Below are 18,089 nucleotides of genomic sequence, written 5' to 3' on the forward strand. Positions count from 1 at the left end.
TGTTCATAAAAAGTACATTAAGTATTATTTGTTTTACAAAACAGAAATGTTATGTTTCACTTTCATTGCATCTGCCTATTTATTACGTTTGTAATAGATTGATGCATTTATGAGATTGTGCTTCAGTTCACTTGATTTCAGATAATGTGTTTTTTACCTTTTTTCTTTTACACAAAAACATATTTATATATTTCCCCTTTGTGTAGGTTCATAATGGAATAAAAAAATGAAGTTACATAGTACACCTGGTTGACACGGAAAGCTGAGATTGTCTTTGGCAAAAAGGCAGGATTGGTACAGAGCGTAACCTTTGTCCTGGCCTCTGTAAAAATTAGCAGGCTTCCTTGATCAAGAATGCCTGCATCTCATTCACACGCTTTGCGGAGGTGATAGAATGCAAGAAAGCCTCTTTAAATTATAACAATTTCAGCTGAACTGAATGCCGCCCTGGTGGCTGATGTAAGCCACCATTGTTGTGTTGTCTGTACGGACAAGCACACGTCTCCCTCAAACCTCCTGCAAAAAATTCTGCAAGGCCAGGTAAACCTCCTGCAGTTTTAAAACATTGATGTGGAGACCCTGCCAAGGGGGGTTCCACACACCTTGCGCCCCTCCATTCCACAGAGCACCCCAGCTCAGACTGGACGCGTCCGTGGTGATAACCTCCCTTCTGATGACACTGCCCAATGTTAAGCCTAGGAGTAGATGGGCCGACTGTTTCCACCAAAAGTGCCTTTAGACAGTGGTGGGACACTGTCAATAGGCGGTCGCGATTCAATGTGGACTGAAAAATCCTGCTGTTAAACCAGGCTTGCAGAGGAAGGGTCTGGGAAGTTTCTTGAATGTTGAGCTGAAAAAGCTCCAAACCGGCGGCTATTCTGTGCACTGCAGTCCGACAGAGTGGCCAGCATGGACCCGGAGTCCACGCGCACTCCTAGATAGGAGGCTGTCTGGGAAGCGTGAGCTGGCTCTTCTCATTAATTCACCGTAAGGCCCAACCGTTGAAGGCAGCCAGTGACACGTTCCGTGTGGGCCTCAGCCTGTGCTGGAGACTTGCGTGATTGGGAAAGTCAAAGCTGCCTATGTGCAGCTAGCAGCGCAGTCAGATTTCTTTCTACCTAGAGCCTGTCCATTGAGCTTGGACAAACGAAACAATTTCTTGTTAACCAGGTGCAGCTGGTCCAGCTGTTGTGGTGAGGGCCTGTGGTTCTCAGAAAGGGACTGCAGCAACTGCAACTGGTAGGCTACGAGGATGCTGCTGTAGGACCCTAGCTGTGCGGCGAATGCACTGGCTGAATAGGCTTTATTGAGAGACCCAGCACTGCTTGTTAGGGCAGTTAGCTTCCTTGGATAGGAGCACTAAATTAAGCGCCTGTACCAATGTGGCAATAGAGACCCAGCTTCTCCGCATCATGTACCCTATATAGGGCATCCATCAACCGGGAAACAGCAGGAGCTGTTGCAGGATGGTCCCAGGAAGACTGGATTTCAAAAAGAAAATCTGTGTGAAATGGGGGAGATACGGGAGAGGTGGTAGGCTCATCATCGAAAATCGACTGCCTTGTTTCCCCTGTTGTAGGCCAGGGCACTTGCAAGATCGCAGTGGCCCTTTTGATCAGCAGTAGAAGCTCTGCCGACAGGGAGAGCTTAACCACAGGGGACGTGCTGTCAGATTCTACGTCCTCAAACAGGAACACCGGCTCCTGTTCACCCACCTCCTCAGAAGCGGCGATGAACAGTACGTCCTCCTGTGGCCAATCTGCACTCGCAGCCCCCTGGGGCCCCAAGGGGACAGGCGGCACTGAACGTTCCCGCAGTAATTCAGCGAGAACGGTTCCTTGGTGGGAAACAGCTGCCCAGAGCTTTTCTATCTACCCAGAGCTTTTCCATGTGCTCTGAGTCTGCCAATCGCCTGGAACGGCGACTCTGCTTCCTCTTCCGTCATCCGCTCTCCCTTGGCACACGGGTCGGTAGGGCTCCCTTGGCACACAGGCTGGAAGGGCTCTCTTGGCACACAGGCTCAAAGAGCAGCTTTTATATTCAATATTCAGGATGCAGGTCTTTAGAAGGTAAATACCCATTCGATAATGGTTACATTTCGTAGTTCAAATCATATATTCACAGTATGTTATATGGGTTAATGTATTTACTGTTACAAAGTTTAATTCAAAGTTGAAGGAGCCAAGAGGCTGGTTCCTAAGATAGACTATAACAGCTAATAACAAACCAAAACTCATGAATGAATAGGTCAACAAAGAACAAAATCTGAATTCTAACACTATTAACTTGTGGTAATGAATGTCTATGCCAGTTGGATTACCAGTTCTCTGGGTATATCTAAAAATGTATGCATCACACACACACTGATTGTGAGAGTCCAAGAGCAATGTGTCACTTACCTGAACGATGGTTGGGAGATGTTCTGACTGGGGAGATAGAAGGTGTGCGGGAAGAGGAGTATGGTCTCTGCCTGTCCCTCTCTATTGTTGAAGCAGAGCCAACAAAATGATATTGTGAATATCCATCCTGCAAAATAATGCAAACAAAATCATATATGGGGTCACTCATTATGATTTTTTTTTTGGTATGGGTCAGTGTTATCCTAACTAATGTGTTTGTTTTGTTCTAGATAAACGTTGTAGCATCACTGTGCACCAGTTGGAAGGAAAAAAGTTCTTGGTTACACTGGCGTGCCTAATGTGCTGAGAGTTTAGACATGATTCTGAGTTAAACTGAGGCCACATGGGTGCTTAAAACTTCTCTGTTTGAAAAAGTCACCAAGATCTTATCACTGCAACAAAAAAACTGATACTTGAGGGAAAAAAAGACACTGCCATTACCAAAACCCTAGCAGAACCATTAGCAGACCACAGTGTTACCAGCAATGGCAACACAATGTATTTGCAGCAGCAACATGTAAAAGACTGGTGGAGTAGTGGCTTGGGCTCTGGACTCTTGACCGGAAGGTCGTGGGTTCAATCCCAGGTGGGGGACACTGCTGCTGTACCATTGAGCAAGGTACTTTACCTAGATTGCTCCAGTAAAAACCCAAATGTATAAATGGGTAATTGTATGTAAAAATAACGTGATATCTTGTAACAATTGTAAGTCACCCTGGATAAGGGCGTCTGCTAAGAAATAAATAATAATTTGGAATACATATTGCACAGTAGTACTAATATTTTAGCATGCCAGTGCTGCTGTGGTAATGCAATACATAAGCAGTGTGTACTGGTTCAGGTTAGTTAAGAGATATCTCATTTGTTAGGTGTAGCCTCTCTGCCAGTCATTACAACACAGCTGTGTTACACTCACAGCCAATTGACACCAAACTGGAAGGGGTTTGTAAAGTGATGCATATCTGTTATTTATGTTCTGTAAACAGAAAATCTAATAGGCTGCAGATGCACACTTTGATAATTCCAATTATGAGGAGGGGACATGTACCGCTTATTTGTGCACATAATGTGTTTTATCTACACAGATGATCAAAGTAAGATCCTCTTGCTCGATACTAGGGAAAATAAAACATTTGTTCATAACACTGGGAGTAGAGAAAACCATGCACATACATAAATACAAAGATAATAGACATATGGTTATTCCATGGATAATATGCTGCCATCCAGAAGGCCATATGGTTACTTAATTGCCTGCATATTTTTTCCTGCACTTGCACACTCCCAAATAGGAGGCTGTCTGCAAAGGTGTTAGTTTGCTCTTTGCACAATTCACCGACAGGCCCAAAGGTGCTCGGTGACAAGTTCCGTGTGGGCCTCTGCCTGTGCCGGAGACTGGGCACAAATCAGCCAGTCGCCTAAATAATCGAGTATTCTGATGCCTTTGAGTCTCAATGGGGCCAGTATAGCTTCCCTGCACTTCGAAAAAGGCATGGGGAGCTAGAGAGGCCAAATGGCAAGACCCAGAATTCGTACGCTGTTCCCTGTGCACTTCATATGCATTGGTTTTATGGGAATGTGGAAATATGCATCCTTGAGGTCCACAGTAGTGAACTAGTCGCCTGACCTGATTGACTGCAGCAGCTGTTGCATTGTCAAAATTTTGAACCTCCTTCGGCTCAGATACAGGTTTACCCCGTCTGAGGTCACCATCCCGCTTGGGCACTAGTTAGTACCTGGAGTAGCACCCTTCCTCCTCCAACTGGAAGGGGTCTATCATGTGAATAGCCTGTTTTTGCAGGTTTTGCTACCTCCTGAGACACCACCGCGGCCTCCTGTGGGACCGTGACTGAAGTTACAGACACGTCCTGAAAGGACCATGTGGGACATTCCCTGAATATGATAATAATACATGAACGTGTATTAGAAATGTAACTGGATTCATTAATAAAACTGTGTGTCTTGAGAAACAGGGCAAACTGCTGTGTCTTGAGAAGGGGGCACTTGCTTGCAGACATACAGAACTATGTGAGCTACTGATTAGGTGATCAGTGCCTGGACTGGATTAGGCTGAGCAGACAGTTGAATTATGTACAGATAATTCACACATGAAACAACAATCATTTTGACGCAAGGAAGACATAAACTAGTGATGTCCCAGTGGAAAAGGACATTAAAACATCAAAGGACTGTGAGTTTAAAAAAAAGGTAAAATACACAAATGATCTCATGAAAGTGGCTATTTAGCAGAGTGAAAGAGACTAAATATCCAAGCAAAACTAAACATTTTGCACACCACATCGAATGCTAAACAAGATGCTGTCACTCTGCTAAGCAAAGCTGCAACTCCGGGACTCTGCCTAAAAACGGAACCAAGATGGGACTCTGCCTGAAAAGGGAACCAAGAAGAGGACGAAAGCTGCAAGTGAGTCACTGCCATTAGGTTTCTTTTTGTGCTGGGTATAGTTATGTTCTGAGGACATTATTTTTATTGCTTTATTCTGTTTATTTGACAGGGACATTGTAGAATTTTTAACATAAATGAACATGTCATATGATGCATTGTACCCAAATTGAGCTAAAAGCTAATTTTCATTGGTAGTCCCTGGGCAGGTGAGAACAAAGATACCGGTAAGCAAATCAACAATCAATTGCAGAATAAACAACAATACCCCCCTGCCAATCAATAAATACAGGTTTGTTTTGAATACATGTTTTTGAAAAATGAAATGAAACCATATTTTAAGTTTATAAGCAAAATCCCTCAGTTCATAAGTATGTTTTTATACCATCTGTTAATGAATTCCAGAATATTACACCTTTAATTTAGAATACAGTGAAAATTTAGTACAACATCTTGCCTCCATACAATTACCATTGACAGCTGCTTTGGTGATTCTGTTGCTAAATTCAGAACAGGGTGTAATGAATTATCTTAATGGTGGACGAACAAGTTCATGACTTAAAAATCAAAATTCCATATGAATAATGTATACAATTATAAAAACTTTACACATGGTATTTTGTAAGAATTTCACAATGGTGAAATCTCATTGTGGTTTTTATCTAGACTTTTTAGGCTTTGTTTATACAGAGAGTGCATTGGCTGAACAACAGATTTCCCTGTTTGTGACCAAGTGCAAATATAATTTAGCAGCATTCATTGATAAATTACTTCTAATACACCTACAATTATCCAGATTGTACTTTGTCGTTTTTATCACCTTTTTAAAATTTGATAATCTATTATTATTCATAGATATTTAAAAGCTGAGACTGTATCAATTTTATCTCCTTTAATTAAAATACCAAAGTTATTTCCAATTGAATTTTGTTTAATGGTAAAACACATTCCCACTGTTTTTTTCACATTCAGAGTTAGACAAGCGTGGCCCAGCCAATTTGACACCTCTCTCATAGTAGTAGTTAGCTTACAGGCAGCCTCTTGACTAGTTTTGGCGGAAACATACAAAACTGTATTGTCAGCGTATCGTCAGATCAACTTCAGGTCACGCATCCAGCAGATCATTAATATACAGTCTGAATAGTAGTGGCCCTAATACAGAACCCTGGGGGATCCCAACTGTACAATTCCTAATAGGAGAATGAATATTACCAACTCTGACACATTGTTTTCTATCCTTAAGATACGACTCAACCCATTTCATAAGAACATAAGAACATAAGAAAGTTTACAAACGAGAGGAGGCCATTCAGCCCATCTTGCTTGTTTGGTTGTTAGTAGCTTATTGATCCCAGAATCTCATCAAGCAGCTTCTTGAAGGATCCCAGGGTGTCAGCTTCAACAACATTACTGGGGAGTTGGTTCCAGACCCTCACAATTCTCTGTGTAAAAAAGTGCCTCCTATTTTCTGTTCTGAATGCCCCTTTATCTAATCTGCATTTATGACCCCTGGTCCTTGTTTCTTTTTTCAAGTCAAAGAAGTCCCCCGGGTTGACATTGTCTATACCTTTTAGGATTTTGAATGTTTGAATCAGATCGCCGTGTAGTCTTCTTTGTTCAAGACTGAATAGATTCAATTCTTTTAGCCTGTCTGCATACGACATGCCTTTTAAACCTGGGATAATTCTGGTTGCTCTTCTTTGCACTCTTTCTAGAGCAGCAATATCCTTTTTGTAACGAGGTGACCAGAACTGAACACAATATTCTAGGTGAGGTCTTACTAATGCATTGTAGAGTTTTAACATTACTTCCCTTGATTTAAATTCAACACTTCTCACAATATATCCAAGCATCTTGTTAGCCTTTTTTATAGCTTCCCCACATTGTCTAGATGAAGACATTTCTGAGTCAACATAAACTCCTAGGTCTTTTTCATAGTTCCCTTCTTCAATTTCACTATCTCCCATATGATATTTATAATGCACATTTTTACTGCCCGCATGCAATACTTTACACTTTTCTCTATTAAATTTGATTTGCCATGTGTCTGCCCAATTTTGAATGCTGTCTAGATCATTTTGAATGACCTTTGCTGCTTCAACAGTGTCTGCCACTCCTCCTATTTTTGTGTCGTCTGCAAATTTAACGAGTTTGCTTACTATATCAGAGTCTAAATCATTAATGCAGATTAGGAATAGCAGAGGACCTAATACTGATCCCTGTGGTACACCACTGGTTACCTCACTCCATTTTGAGGTTTCTCCTCTAATCAGTACTTTCTGTTTTCTACCTGTTAACCACTCCCTAATCCATGTGCATGCAATTCCTTGAATCCCTACTGCGTTCAGTTTGAGAATTAATCTTTTATGCGGGACTTTGTCAAAAGCTTTCTGGAAATCTAAATAAACCATGTCGTATGCTTTGCAGTTATCCATTTTCAATGTTGCATCCTCAAAAAAGTCAAGCAGGTTAGTTAGACATGATCTCCCTTTCCTAAAACCATGCTGGCTGTCTCCCAGGATATTGTTACCATATAAGTAATTTTCCATTTTGGATCTTATTATAGTTTCCATAAGTTTACATATAATAGAAGTCAGGCTTATTGGTCTGTAGTTACCTGGTTCGGTTTTGTCTCCCTTTTTGTGGATTGGTATTACATTTGCTATTTTCCAGTCTGTTGGTACAACCCCTGTGTCAAGAGACTGTTGCATGATCTTGGTTAGCGGTTTGTAAATAACTTCTTTCATTTCTTTGAGTACTATTGGGAGGATCTCATCCGGCCCAGGGGATTTGTTTATTTTAAGAGCTCCTAGTCCCTTTAACACTTCTGCCTCTGTTATGCTAAAATTACATTTTTCTAATAATTTCGAAATAAGGACATCATGATTAACTGTATCTGTAACTGCATTAAATGCTTTCTTTAGATCAAAAAATATGGCTTCAACCTCTCCCCCTCTATCAAGCTGAAGTTTGATCTTTTCTACAAAATAACAATTTTCAGTTTCAGTCGAGTGCTTTGGTCTAAACCCAGACTGCATTGGGTGTAAAACATCTGCAGCCTCCAAGTGTGACATCATTTGTTCAGCTACCACCTTCTCAACAACTTTTGACATTACTGGGAGCATACTGATAGGCCTATAATTACTGATCTCCTCAGAGTCTCCATTCTCCATTTTCCAAGTGCAACATGCACTCGGAAAAATTCCATGCTTAATTGTAATATTAATCAAATGAGTTAAAGGACATGTCAGAATATCTTTGCATTCCTTTATGAAAGCAGTATCTTAACCAGACAGATCATTTGCATTTGAATTTTTAAGAGATCCAAGGATCTTATAAATTTCAGCTTCTGTTACTTCCTGAATATTGAAAATGGGTTTTCGCCTCATTAATTCCTTCTGCTCAGACAGTCTAAATGTTTCCAAATTAATTTGCTATTTCCCTTTGCTTCATTTATTATATTAACGTAAAAATGTAGCTTTTCGTAGCTCACTTACAACTTTATTCCTTAATACTTTGAACATTTTAATATCAGCGTCTCTTCCTGTTCTTAGAGAAGTTAACATTAAATCCCTTTTTTTCATTAATTGCCACATTGAGTCATTAAACCAGGGTATTCCAACTTTATTTTTAGATTTTCTTGGAATACTTATCTATAGTAGTTTGTAATAAAGACGTAAAATTATCGCAACAGGTTTTTGGGCTGTCGCATTTTATTAGTTTAAGTTCATTCTCAAAGTTTACAAGATCACTTTTAGAAATTACGCTACAGTTCTCCTTATTTATTAAATATGTTTTGAACCTAGCTTTTGTCAATTTCCTGGCAATTAAGGTCACGTTATGATCCGATAGCCCTGTCACCAGATTATATGACTTTATTACGCATTCTGGTTTATTACTAAATATTAGATCCATTTGAGTTTTGGATGCTGCTTGCCTGATTTATCAAGCCAATTAATATTAAAATCCCCCATTAGGATTAATTCTTTCTTGGAGTCACACTCTTTAATAACATGCCTACCAATAATTATGAAAGACATCTGAGGGGGTAACATTATATTCACACCTATGTATTCAAGATCATGTTTGCTCTTGAACTCAATTCACTTACATATAAAACTATCCTTAACCCATTGCGGTCCTCCGTTTTCCATTACAGCCGGCTTTCCCATTTCCACCTCCAAACAACTTTCTTGGTTCAATAGTTGGTGTCATGGCCCATCCATTGCTCAATACCGACCGGTATACACCGAAATGTCCTGGCGGGACAGCATAGATTTGCAGCCTGGTGTGTCTGATGCAAACACAGCCGTTATATACATAATTATAGTAATCCAATTTAGTATTTGCTGGAATGCATTTAAATTTCTTTGTAAAGTACACAGAAAGAAAATTGGGTGTAGTGGCTAAAGTTCTTTTAGATTTTTCTAAGAACGGCGCAGCACCTGCCACACTGCTCCATCTGTCCGCCATACTTAGTTCCAACAGAGTTTAGATCACTTATTAACATTGCCGAGGCTCTTTATCTCAGCCAATTGTAGAGTTGTTCAATATCACCCACTTAGCCAGGAGATCTCTTTATGGCTCAAGAGTACTCAAGCCTGTCTCTAAATTAGCTACCCTGGGCCTGTTTCTGTCATCCTTCCTGTGCAAAGTGAGTTAATGCTCACATGTTGGATGATCATCTGGGAATATGTTCCTTATAGACTTTAAGACTTCCATTTCAAAACGGTCTAGCTTCATTAGGTGCTGTCTTTCTCACTTAGAGGCCTTCTGAGGAAATTCTACAAGATTCTAGTTCTTTAATCGAAATTACTCTGAAGAGGTTATGGGTGTCCAATCAGCATTTCTCTTTCATTTCTATACAGCACTCATGCCCCACAAGTCTTGAAGTGTTGTTTAAAGAGGAATCCTTTATATTATTAATGATTACACAACTAATATACAGTGCCTATAGAAAGTCTACACCCCCCTGAACTTTTTTCACATTTTGTTGTGTCAGTGCCTCAGAGTTTCATGCATTTAAATGAGGATTTTTTCCACTTATACCATACTCCACACTGTTAAGGGGAAAAAAAGTTCATTGAGAAAAAGATTATATATTAAAAATACAAAACTGAAAGATTATGATTGGATAAGTCTCCACCCCCTCCACCCCCCCCCCCCCCCCCGGAGTTAACACTTGGTGGAAGCACCTTTGGCAGCAATTACAGCTGTGAGTCTGTTGGGATAGGTCTCTACCAACTTTGCACACCTAGATTTGGCAATATTTGACCATTCTTCTTTACAAAACTGTTCAAGCTCTGTCAAGTTCCTTGGGGAGCGTTGATCGACAGCAATCTTCAAGTCATGCCACAAATTTTCGATTGGATTTAGGTCAGGGCTCTGACTGGGCCACTGAAGGACATTTACCTTTTTGTTCCTTAGCCACTCCAGTGGCTGTGTGCTTTTGGTTGTTGTCATGCTAAAAGGTGAACTTCAGTCCCAGTTTCAGCTTTCTTGCAGAGGGCAGCAGGTTTTCCTCAAGGACTTCACTGTACTTTGCTCCATTCATTTTCCCTTCTATCCTGACCCCAGTCCCTGCCGATGAGAAACATCCCCATAACATGATGCTGCCACCACCATGCTTCACAGTAGGAATGGTGTTCTTTGGGTGATGCGCTGTGTTGGGTTTGTGCCAAACATAACGCTTTGAATTTAGGCCAAAAAGTTCAATTTTAGTTTCGTCAGACCACAATTTTTTGCCACATGGCTACAGAATCTCCTGCATACTTCAAACGGGATTCAAGGTAGTCTTTCTTAAGTAAAATACAGGCCAGATTTGTGGAGTGCTTGGGATATTGTTGTCACATGCACACTTTGACCAGTCTTGGCCATAAAAGACTGTAGCTCTGCAAACTTGCCATTGACCTCTTGGTAGGCTCTCTGATCAGTCTCCTTCTTGTTCAGTCATCCAGTTTGTTGGCCTGATCTAGGCATGGTCTTGGTGGTGCCATACACCTTCCACTTCTTAATAAATCGTCTTAACCATGCTCCAAGGGATATTCAAGGCCTTTGATATTTTTTTATACCCATCCCCTGATCTGTGTCTTTCAACAACTTTGTCCCGGAGTTCATTTGAAAGCTCCTTGGTGCTCATGGTTGAGTCTTTGCTTTGAAATGCACTACCCAACAGAGGGAACCTACAGGAACTGCAGAACTGATTCTGAAATCATGTGAATCACAACAATTTAACACCGGTGGAGGCCACCTAACTTGGTGTGTGATTTTGAAGGCAATTGGTTACACATGAGCTAATTTAAGATTGCTATTACGAGGGGGGTGGACACTTATCCAATCAAGCTATTTCAGTTTTTGTTTTTTAATGAATTTTCTACAAACTTCTAGAATATTTTTTTCACTTGGAAGTTGTGGGGTAGGATGTGTAGATCAATGAAAAAAACTATTTTAATGCATTTTAATTCCAGGCTATAAGGCAACAAAAGGTGAACATTTTGAAAGGGGGTGTAGACTTTCTATAGGCACTGTAGCTGTGGTATTCAGCATCAAAACACCTCAGTTCTGTATCAAGGCATGTTGCACATAAGAATTGTACACATCACAGACTACAGTATTTTGAATGTTGGTTAAGGATACATGTTATAAACAGTATTAGTATTTGTATCAGTGGTAAAACAAGAAAACAAGCTCAGTTGACAAATACGTTTTACTTGATAGTCTTAAAAGTTTAAATGATAATTTATTACTGTGTGTTTCTACTGTATATGTGGGTGTAAATGTATGGATCTGTTCAAAATATACTCAATTATACAACAGTGTGAAATGAATTGCCCACTTATTAATTTAGTGATTCCAAGTCGGTATATCCTCCTATAAATGATTACCCTGACATCATAAAGGCAATTTCACTGAATAAAACCAACCTGTACTTTCAAAGGGCCTGTCTATAATTTTAATGTAACTGACAAAAACCTGTACTTTCAAAATAACTTTGAAATAATTATAAAGAAATTTTGTGTCTGATCATAACCAGATACTATACCCATATCAATCAGACCCCCTTCCCGCATCTCTCTTAGCACTTTTGGCAGCCTCATGTCTGGTCAGGGGTAAACGATGAGGCCGTAACTTGATGGGCGTGGCCTCCCCCATCTCTATCTGGTGCTGCACCGTGGGTCCGGCCTGCTCCTTCTCGTTTCCGTACCGGCGCATGAGTGCCTCACTCAGTGCTGTGTAATCCCCCAAGCCGTCAGGGGGAAGGTTCAGCAGAACCAGCTGGGCGTCACCCCATAACACTGCAGTCAGCCGGCTGGCTTTCTCACTTCAGCCATGTAGCTTGTGGTTCTTCTACTCTCCCGCGTCCACAGTGGGGCTCATGTCGGAGCTTAAGTAACTGACTCTTGTTATCAAAACAGGATTTTAATAGGCCTGATAATGCCCCATAGTCCCGACACTGTTCTGGTGTTATCATCAGCAGACAAGGCAAAGACTCACCTGTTAAGCTGGCAGCTAATTGCAGAGCCTTTTCTGTCTCAGTCCATCCCTCCACCTACGCAATTAGCTCAAATTGTGTACAAAGAATAATTCCCAATAGGCCTTAACGTCATATCTGGGAAGGGTGATGCAGTCTTTTCCGCTCCGGGGCAGTGTTGTTGCTGTAGCCCAGTCTATCATGTCCTTTGCACCCACCTCCACCATTGTTTACATCCGCCCTTGTGTCCGGTTCTTCTTTCTCCTCATCACTGTCGATGCAAACGACACACTGCCCATCGGTGTGGGGGGCAGTGTAATGGCTCCTGTAATGTTGTCTCTCCGCCTCTGGCTTCTCCCCACTCTCCGCTGACGTGATCCGCGCTGCCTCCGCCCCTCTGTGCAGGCTATCTCTGCCTCGCTCTGCAGCCATTTCCTGACCATCAGCTCAGCAAAGGGCTCTCCCAGTCTTCCCCGGAGTCCGCTCTCTCTCTGCGTCCCAGCCCGTCCTGGCATCAGCGTGTCCGTTGCCTTCATTTCCCACAATGTCTGGTCCATAATCCCACTTCTGATCACCAATGTAGTGTTACGTGGAAATGAAGGCAGACTCACAACAGAAAGTGCAGTTCTCGACCTACTCTGTTTATTTCACTGCAAAAGAACTACTCTGTAGCTGGAAGAAGCAGTAACAGCTACTGCAGAGGATGATAAAGTAGTGTGGCAAAAAGTCAGACTACAGTAAAGATAAACCGAAAAGAAAGAGAGCACCCACCATAACTAGCAAGCGGAATATAAAAATGGACATTTAAAGCTACTTATAGTACCCTTAAATTAGATTGCTTGTGGGTTTCTTAGAAGAAAAAAAAAGAAACCCTGTCTGTTGATTAGGTTAGCAATGATGAGGTTGTTTTAGCCTCAAGAGGTGTTGCAATAATAATCTCTTACCTTCTTGTAGAGGCTACGCAGATCCCTGTATTGCCACATGCTGCTGAGGACCTGAGATGCTGCTTTCACCACCTTTGGTGAGTGCCTGTGCAACAACAACAAAAAGAAACACCACGCATGATCAGGCTGAAAACAATACAGCTGACTCTATTACAGCATAATATATCATATACATAATTGTACTGCATACAATTGATATTTTCACCCGGAACCAGCTCTTTTTCATGTAAGCTTTATTTTCAGTATGGGCAAGTGTCCATGCCAGGGACAATGACTTAATTTTTTTTAATCCTCCTTTTTCAATTTTACTGTAGACATGCAGGCTTCCCTATCAGCTAAATGACATCAAACTAACAAATGAATCTCAAGTCAATACTTGTCAAATTAGTGTTTTCCACAGAAATGCAAATCATAGCAGCAGTGTGGAGTAGTGGTTAGGGCTCTGGACTCTTGACCAGAGGGTCGTGGGTTCAATCCCAGGTGGGGACACTGCTGCTGTACCCCTGAGCAAGGTACTTTACCTAGACTGCTCCAGTAAAAACCCAACTGTATAAATGGGCAATTGTATGTAAAAATAATGTAATATCTTGTAACAATTAGCAGTCGCCCTGGATAAGGGCGTCTGCTAAGAAATAAATAATAATAATAATAATAATAATAATAATAATAATAATAATAATAATAATAAACATTGCCACTTTAGTGGGTGCTCCACTATTTGCAATGTGTTCTGCCAAGCAAACGATACAGTATCTATCATTGCATTTGATTGTACCAAGGCCCCTTAATTAAACAATAATAACAGGGGTGACATTGTGAACAGGTTTTACAATACTGTACTCTTTTATAAAGCAGCCCGTGCTGCTTGCTGCAGAAGCATCAACAACAATGGGTTCACAATGAAATCAGCTGAAAACTTTAAAGTAGAAGATCAGATTTAACGGTGAGGCCTACAAATAATAAATCATGAGATTAATCAGCAAACGTCCCACTTAACAGTAGAAACATATATCAAGGAAGTTCTTACTAGCCAGCTAGGAGGAACATAATTAAACCATGAAATACATAATTATGTTGAAATGAAGGCTATCTCAAAATGACCATAATCTTTAATTTAATGCTTTCAAAATGACCTTTTAACACAGCCCGTTCTGTTTGAGGAATTTCCTTGAAAGGTTAACTGGCAACATTGTTAATGAAGAAAATGAAATAATTTGAATGTGCTATTGGTATGTACTACTTGGTTGTTGGCTTACAAATGTGAAATACTGCACTAGATTAGCTCCCTGTGCTGCAATGCTTACTGCTAAATCTTAATAAATTGGGCTGTGGGCTGTTACTGTAGTATCTTCATTATGTTTTTCAAAGAGTATCAAGTTATATAACCTAATACAATATATTAATTTATCTTAGTATTGCTACAACAGCAGTTTTAGATTGACCACATTAGTAACTGCACATCCCTGATTGGTACTCAAGCTGTGTGGCACAACATAAGTGAAAATGTTTATGATTGAATTTAACCCTCTCATAATGACCTTTGGATAACTATGAACACCATTTTTTAAAAATGTATTCTTAATCAATTGCTGAATTATTTGAACAAAAATCGATTGCCCAAGTTGATATTACACTGGTAATTCGTTTGATACAGTGCAACAACACTAGCTTGGCTGGGTGCCGATAATTTTGGCAGAGAAGCCCATTTGAGCTAAATTAATTTAAATCAATTTTGTCAAACAATAATAGTCCATCAAAACAAATAAATCATGTCTACGTTCTCCTTTTCTGGGCAATAAATGTCCCAGCAAAAGCATACAAACAGCAGGGTGGCTGAGTACTCAAGTCACTCAACACTAAAGAGAAATAAACCATCAAGTTAATCACTGTGGTTAACAGAAGTTGTTACCAAGAAATTGAACTATCACAGGAGAAGGGGAGCATGCTTGTTTCTGTGAGTGCAATGAAGTGCTTAGGTTTATTCATTTGCTGCTGTTCAATATAGCTCCCCAACAAAAATACGATGCATCCAGTAGCACTACAGTAAACTGCATTAGAAATCTACGGAAGCTGTATTTGACCGCCGAACACATAGATAGAACATCTAGCTTTAAAAAAAGTGAAATGGAAAGAAAGCAAAACATAAAAAAGATCTACTTGTAAATTCTGTAAGAGATTTCAAGTGTTCCTAATCAAAATCAAACCCTGACACAGTCAGCTACCAGACGATATTGCCTTCCAGTCAGGGATCTACCCATATAAACTCTTCCTATAGTAAAAGCATAACAAATTGTAATAAAGCATAGTGAAGGCATTGTAAATCCCAGAGAGGCATGGTAAAGCATATTTATAAACATGGCAATCCAGGGTAAAACTATAGTAAAAACATAGCATCATCAACTGATAAGCACGGTAAAACTACAAAAATACTGTGTTAAACGTTAAGTGTATTGGTTAAATAATGCAGTATTTTGGACACAGTAACTTTATAATGCAGTACAATTAACAGTAAGCAATACATACTACAGTAGTATTTCAAAGCTGAAAAGTTTAATACTTTTTTTTGTACTTAAACTCCTATACAGTAAAACAGTCAAAGTGAAAATGTTTTTAATGTTTATAATATTATGTTTTTAGTTAATTATCTGAATATCAGATGAGCAAACTGAGCTAGTACTGAAATGTTGCACCAGGTATCCCCTTTTATTCTTACAAAGAGATGAACATTGTGGTTTTTAAGGCTGAACAGATATCCCGTGTATTTATTTAATTTTATTTTAAATAATTTTTCATTTTATTTTTCACAAATTTTGTTTTATTTAGTTTTATTACAGATGCACATTAATAAAACAACTACAATTGATGTGTGTATATATACATATATATATATATATATATATATATATATATATATATATATATATATATAATTTATTTATTTTATTTTGACAAACAGCCCTTGCACGGAAAAATAATTTAGTTACCATAATCTCTCATTAGCGGCAGTGACTGAAATGTACAGTCCCCCACTCTTTTTAATTGACTGCCTATTTACAGTAAATACTGCCCAAGCCCTCTATACAAATACAATAAGATAAAATAAAAAAATATATATTTACACTGCCCTACTATTGTGGGGCTGTCATAGTAATTGCACATTATAAAGTAACTTCAGAAACCATACAAACTTTTCACTTTTTTTTTTCAACACAATATTTATTTTTCTTTTTTTAAGTTAAGTATTTTTATTATGAATTCTGCTTAGAGATAAAAACACATTATTCTATGACCGGAGGGACCTTACAATACTTTCTGAAAGTTTTGTTTACAAATATTGATGTTTGGGCAAATTACAATGCATTGTTTCTGCTATGACATAATAGACGTTTATTCTCAGGGTCTTTGTGAGCAATATTTTTTCAAAATAAATATTATCAGTAATAAGGAAAAAACAAACGTACCTGAATCATTTAGTTCATGAAATAGTATATGCTTATATCCACTACTTGTTTCTTGACATTTATAAATGTTGTAAAAACATATATATTAAACACATGACAGAATAAATGTTCTAATATAATTATAAGTCAAATACATCAGATTTACAGTGTTGCCCCTTTTTTTTATTAACTCTAAACAAGTTCCTGTGATGGTTTGTTTCTGCTTTTGTCTGTGCTGGGCTGCTGTAAACTGTCTCTGTCCTTTAGACACTAAATGCCCCTCTCAGTGAAAAACTATCAGGAAGTGAGAATCAGTCCCTCCCCTATCCATTGATATGTGTTTCAAGTCTGTACTGCAAAGTACGGTGGCCCTGTAAGTCATCAAAACAAAGTGCTTTTTTTTATCATGCTTACACGATCGCGGTCCTAGGAGCCCACTTCAGTATGATTTTGTTAACATGATCCCGGTGCTTAAAGGGTTAAACACTATGCAAAGCAGATTCATTCATTCAAAACCAAAACAGCATTTGTTTGCGGTTTAGGAATTTTAGAAACAAATGTCTCTTCTCTTCCATCACAATTTTAATTCCCAAACGACTCGCTCGAAATTATACAAGTGCTAGTTAAAGCTTCCGTTTCCCTTAAGACCGTGTCTATGGTAACGGCTGAGCCTTGACAACTACGATTGCAAGTATTTATTTAAAAGTACTTTTTTTTATAAACCTCCCAATTAAAAAATGTCATTCTATGTTTGCTTTATAATGATTTTTAGTTTAATTTCATTTTATATTTGCATTTTGTTTTATTTAGTTTTATATGTTGCATTTAATTTTATTTTGCACTATTTCGTATTTGCGAAAAACACAAGGCTCTACTTATGAATAATTACGAATCATGCTCAGCATGAATAAGCGCTTCCTGAATCTTAAACATTGCATTACACAGACATGTTTCATACTTAGTTTTTCAATATCACTAACCTAATAGAAATGACTGCTCAACATCTTGTTCTCTTTGACAACGCAACGCCAGAGCCAGATATTTGTATTGTATTATGTTTAAACCACGCAACACTATTTTTTTTTAAAAAACATTTATGAACCAACAACATTGTCAACCCTGAATTGACCATCCTCTGCCATGGTAACCATTGTCAAACTATGCTTAGTATATGGAAATTGCCAAATCATGTTCAACTAACTTTCACAACATAGCTGTACATCATAGCCAGTCATTGTTATAGTACCCACAAAACAATCATGGTCCGCAATGGTACCATAACTATGGTATGAATTATGAAAAAAAAAATTACATTGAAAATATGAAGAAAATCATATATCCTTTTTGTAAATAAAGTGAATCTCTTTTTGATATTTATCAAGATAGGACCAGAGAGTTCTGAATAATAAGGTATGCTTGGTTTCAGGATTC

General features: G+C 39.1%; 1 protein-coding gene across 9 annotated transcripts in view; it reads right to left on the reverse strand.

Annotated features, from left to right (window-relative positions):
- Nucleotides 1-18,089, reverse strand: part of LOC117400196 (catenin delta-2-like) — a 366,132-nt gene that overhangs the window by 14,394 nt on the left and 333,649 nt on the right. For all 9 annotated transcript variants that reach the window (XM_059022195.1, XM_033999746.3, XM_059022197.1 and 6 more), the window contains 2 exons: nt 13,219-13,303; nt 2,400-2,526 (listed from right to left, as the gene is read on the reverse strand). In XM_059022195.1, the coding sequence (XP_058878178.1) occupies nt 2,400-2,526; nt 13,219-13,303 (212 nt within the window). The remainder of the gene's footprint in view (nt 1-2,399; nt 2,527-13,218; nt 13,304-18,089) is intronic.

The sequence above is a fragment of the Acipenser ruthenus genome, chromosome 4 (assembly GCF_902713425.1).
Source record: "Acipenser ruthenus chromosome 4, fAciRut3.2 maternal haplotype, whole genome shotgun sequence".
Taxonomy (NCBI): Eukaryota; Metazoa; Chordata; class Actinopteri; order Acipenseriformes; family Acipenseridae; genus Acipenser; species Acipenser ruthenus.